Source organism: Alosa alosa, chromosome 15 (genome assembly GCF_017589495.1).
Source record: "Alosa alosa isolate M-15738 ecotype Scorff River chromosome 15, AALO_Geno_1.1, whole genome shotgun sequence".
NCBI classification, from domain to species: domain Eukaryota; kingdom Metazoa; phylum Chordata; class Actinopteri; order Clupeiformes; family Clupeidae; genus Alosa; species Alosa alosa.
This window is the reverse complement of record NC_063203.1, coordinates 23,270,745-23,275,744: the sequence shown is the minus strand read 5'-3', so window position 1 is coordinate 23,275,744 and position 5,000 is coordinate 23,270,745. Positions and strand designations below refer to the sequence as shown.

The 5,000-nt window shown below is 48.4% G+C and overlaps 1 protein-coding gene across 1 annotated transcript in view; it reads left to right on the top strand.

Annotated features, from left to right (window-relative positions):
* Window positions 1-5,000, top strand: part of LOC125307907 (latent-transforming growth factor beta-binding protein 4) — a 105,874-nt gene that overhangs the window by 73,022 nt on the left and 27,852 nt on the right. Inside the window, exons 11-13 of the mRNA XM_048264037.1 lie at window positions 1,582-1,746; window positions 2,183-3,019; window positions 3,485-3,592. Coding sequence (XP_048119994.1) covers window positions 1,582-1,746; window positions 2,183-3,019; window positions 3,485-3,592 — 1,110 coding nt within the window. The remainder of the gene's footprint in view (window positions 1-1,581; window positions 1,747-2,182; window positions 3,020-3,484; window positions 3,593-5,000) is intronic.

Genomic DNA, 5,000 nt, shown 5'->3' with positions numbered 1-5,000 from the left:
ACGGTGTGCTTGCTTTTGAGCCTGGGTCTACGCATGATGGTGTTGTTGGCAATCTTCTGAGTTATGCTTTGTCACTAATGTATGTGCGTGTTTATATGTGTGTGTGTGTGTTTTAGGAGTTTGAAGGATTGTGTGTGAGTGTGTGTGTGTGCACGTCTCCTGGTTCTCTAGTAAGCCTTTGCCATTGTGTCATCTGCACCTGAAACATCCTGATGCTCTGTGGGGCTCTACTGGGTGAAGGCATGCTAGAGTGCCAGAGCTTTGTTCTGCTGATGCTTGTGGTTTGTTTTGTGTGTATTTTGTCCTTTATCGTTGTGTGTGTGATTTGTTTTGTGTGTTTTGTCCTTTATTAGTGTGTGTGTGTGTGTGTGTGTGTGTGTGTGTGTTGTGCTTCTCTGTCATCTCTGATTACCGCCAATTCCCAGATCACAGCAGGGCTGTCCAGTCCTGAGTTTCAGTCACCAGATTCAAACCAATACAGGCCAAGTGATGCCTCACCACCCCGTCTGCAGGCCACAATTTACCAAGAGAATCTGCTAAGGAGTCTGCCGCAACTACAGACACATCAAGTTCATGGCCAAGAGTTGGGGGTGCAGAGGAGAGGCAGGGGGATGTTAGTGAAATACTGTAGTCCAGTTCAGCACAAACAGGCCAGTGGACAAAGCACCGCATCTCACGCTACCCCCCTCAAAAATCATATTTATTCCTCAACATAAAACACAGCTGTGTCCCAATACTGGATGATCAAACACAGGCTGTGTGTGTGTGTGTGAGCGTGCGACCCCAGGACACTTGTCAACAGTAATGGAAAAGAACAGCCTTTGATGCCATTATTAGATTATTAGATAAAACTGATTTCTTCAAAGCATAAACAATTTGAAGTAGTTTATGCTGTCATGACTGAAGCATTGGAATGTTTTTCTAGGTATTTCTGGTTTATGTTGTTGACATCATCCCCAAGGTAACGTGAGAAGGCTCTGTTGTCCCTGATGCTCTGCCCCAGGCCTCCCTGTTGTGCTCCTCATTGCTGTTTGTCTTTGTTAAAAGCCTTTGTTTAGGAAAACAATGTTCAAAAGCACCTGCTTCTCTGTAATCTTCCGCCTACAATAGTAAATATGAAATTAGTCCTGTTTCCTTAGGCAGTGTGTGGAAGTGGCTGTGGATAGGCTCAAACTGCTCTTTCTGTGGAACTCCACTGTGTGTGTGTGTTTGTGTGTGTGTGTGTGTGGTTGTTTGTTTTCTGGTTTGTGTATACCTCGAATGGCTGAACAGCTGTATGGGTGGAATGCCATTGTATTTGTCCGTCTGTGTGTTTTTGTATATGTAAGTGTGTGTGTTTGCATGCGGTTGGCGAGCATGTGCTATGTCCCTCCTCGTCCGTTATCCTTCGCTTCTGACCCAACGAGTCGAGTCCCGCCCCTGTGTTATGTCCAGCGGCTGGCTTCGACACTGACCCGTCCCCGGTCTCACTCCGACCCATTGCATCAGGACCAGACCGGGGCTCAGGGTCCGTTTCGACGCCAGCCTTCGCTGACCCCACACAACCTTTGACCCGTGACCCCTTTACCCCTACCCCTCTAGCCCATAATGTGATCTCGGAGCAGAAGGACCAGTGCTACCGCGTGCTGGCGTCCGGCGCCTGCACTCTGCCCATCCTGAAGAACATCACCAAGCAGATCTGCTGCTGCAGCCGCGTGGGCAAGGCCTGGGGCAAGCGCTGCGAGGCCTGCCCGTACTTCGGCTCAGGTACGGCCACCTCACCGCCGTGGTCACTGCATCAGTCTAACTCTGCTGCTGTCTCAGAATGGCACTGCACTGCACTGCGCTGCTCTCTGGTAGATTTTCAAGGTTCAATACTTTTTTTTTCCAAGATGGCTCCTGGTAGCAGGAGTGACCTGAAATATGATCTTTTTCTCCTAATAAATAAGACATTTACAGACACAGTACATATTTTTGTGAGGTGTATTTATGAGAGTTTATATTATTGTTTGCTAAATATATATTGTGTATTACTATATATAATATCTGAGTGTATTATGTGCAGAAGTAACCCCTGTGTAATGTCGTACCAGCTGTTTTTGCTGATATACTTTCAGTCCACAGCAATGGCAATGAAGTGTGTGCTTATTATCTTTTCCCTTCCCCTGGGTGTGTGTGTGTGTGTGTGTGTGTGTATTCACAGCGGCATTCAAGGAGATCTGTCCAGCCGGGCCCGGCTACTACTACTCGGCCACCAACCTCAAGTTCAACCAGCGTCTGCTGGACCTCCACGGCACTGGAGGCCCACCCGTGGTCTCCCAGACTTCCAGCTCCGCCACCAGCGGCTCATCATCATCCTCTTCCTCATCTTCGTCATCATCTACGGGGGCCCAGACTCCCCTCACGAGGCCCCCGCACCAGCCGAGTGGCTCTGGCTCCCAGCCTGCCCAGTCGAGGCCCCACGGCGGCAGCGACAGTCTCCCCAGCGGCCACTCCAGACCCCAGCAGCCAGCCAGCGGGGGTGCCAGTGGAGCAGGAGCGGGTCAGGGCTCACGGCCTTATCAGCCGACTGGCGCCGGATCCGCTGGTGCCGGTGCCGGTGCTGGGTCCAGGCCTCAGCTCATCCCCAGTACTGGGTCCATTACTCCGCAAAGCAGACCTCCACAACCAGGGGGCACTGGGTCACTTACTCCCCAGACTAGGCCAAAGCAGCCTGGGGGTACGGGTTCTCTCACTCCCCAGACTAGGCCACAGCAGCCTGGGGGTACGGGTTCTCTCACTCCCCAGACTAGGCCACAGCAGCCTGGGGGTACGGGTTCTCTCACTCCCCAGACTAGGCCACAGCAGCCTGGGGGTACGGGTTCTCTCACTCCCCAGACTAGGCCACAGCAGCCTGGGGGTACGGGTTCTCTCACTCCTCAGACTAGGCCTCAACAGCCTGGGAGTACGGGTTCTCTCGTCCCTGACACCAGGCCTCAGACTCCCACACACACTCACTCTGGAGGACCAGTCACTGTCCTGCCGACTGGGGATCGCTCCTGTAAGTACCTACACCCCTTCAGATCAGAGCCAATTCCGTTTATTTAATTATTTATTTATTTATTTATTTGATAGGAAAGGTGTGCACTCATCTTTTATGTCTGTAAAAGAGCCAGAGTTACACTCTTAAAACGAATGTGTTGTCCCTATCTGGACACAGAAATATGTTAAAAACAATGCAAGTTGTGTTTTTTTCAACACATTTAAGAGTGTAGTTCTATAGGCTACTTAGCATCTGTTGTCCCTTGCCAGGTCTGAAACAGCCCCCTTGATTTGAAATAAAACATCTTTCAGCTGCAGTAGTTTTGTAGGATGTCTCTCTTCTGGCTGATATTAAATTCATTAATCAAGATACAATGATAGCAAAGCAAACATGAATAATAATGTGGGAATTGTCAAATGAATATCAGATTTATAAAATACGGTGGATTATTGTATGAGAAGTCTCTGTCTTGTGCATCCCTAGCTGTGACTCGGTCCCAGACCAGCCGGACGCCGGTGGCCAGGCCAGATATATCAGGGGTCAGACCGCTGCCTGTTCCAGTCACTTCCCGACCAGCAGTACCAAGGCCAGGTGTGTGTGTGTGTGTGTTATAGTTTACCATTGTGTGTGTGTGCATGTGTGTCTGTGATTGCAAAGTCCTTTTAGGCAAGTCCCTCCACTCGGCAGCCATATTGTAACGCTTTTCGGCCACTTATCAGGCATCTATTTCGGGCAGACCTGCATGTGCGCAAGGCTTCACGACATACAACATGATTGGCACGATGTATACACACACAACTTTTGGTTGCGGAAGGGCGGAATATGTGTAGACGACTGCCATGTTTGCGTTACGGACTAACCCCATACATTTCTATGGGAGATTCTTTGAGTGCTGTGTCTCCTCATTAGAAAGTCCCTGGTGATTGTTAGCTTGTGAAAATTGACGCCAAGGCATAGGGTCGTGCTCATGGGTACCCAGGTTTGAATCTAGCCTGCGCTCATTTCCCAATCCCACCCCATCTCTCTCTCCCTCTTCCTGTTGATCTTCCCTATGCTATCTAAATAACGGCAAAAGCCGCAAAAGTATTCTGTAAAAAGAATGCATGAATCTGTGAAGTTTACTAAAGCGATATAACATATCCAAGTAGGAACGGGGCTGGCCGTAAATGGTCTTGCGGTCGCAATAAGTGATGTGCCATAGCATCGGGCAAGCTGAGAGAGATCTCCAGGGATGTAGTGGAGGCTAAACGCAAGTAAACGCAGTTTATCCACACCTGAAATTTCAGAAATAGAGTTTATCCACCTCTTATTAAAGTTTACCCACCTCTCAAAAGAGTTTATTCACCAATTGCAACTTTTAACATTCAAAAATCACACTGTAGGCTATTATCCACATTGACAATATGTACACTCTATGAACCATTTAATACCACTGATATTGTTATAAACATTGGACAATAACCTCCACCATCATCTAACATGTTCTGAAAAATCTGATACCGCACGGAGCAGTCCACCTCACAAAATTCATAGTTTATTACCCACCTCTTATTTTACCACTACATCTCTGGAGATCTGTGTGTGTGTGTGTGTGTGTGTGTGTGTGTGTGTGTGTGTGTGTGTGTGTGTGTGTGTGTGTGTGTGTGTGTGTTTACCACTACATCCCTGAAGATCTCCCTTTAGGGCCATCTGAAAGTGCTCACAGAGAGGCCAGTTCAGGAGCTAGTGTTTGTCCTCTGTGTTGCACAGCTCTCATGGTTTCCCTGTTGTTTTGTGCAATGGCAACACAATGTTTTTCATTAGGCATTGCATAGGGAAAGTGTGTGTGTGTGTGTGTGTGTGTGTGTGTGTGTGTGTGTGTGTGTGTGTGTGTGTGTGTGTGTGTACGTGTGTGTCTCCACTGTTTTGTTCACACTCTGCTGATCAAAGGCATTCGACAGGGTCTGCAATCAAGCTTGCCAAAGGGGTCATGGAAATATCAAATCTTTATGAAGTGAAA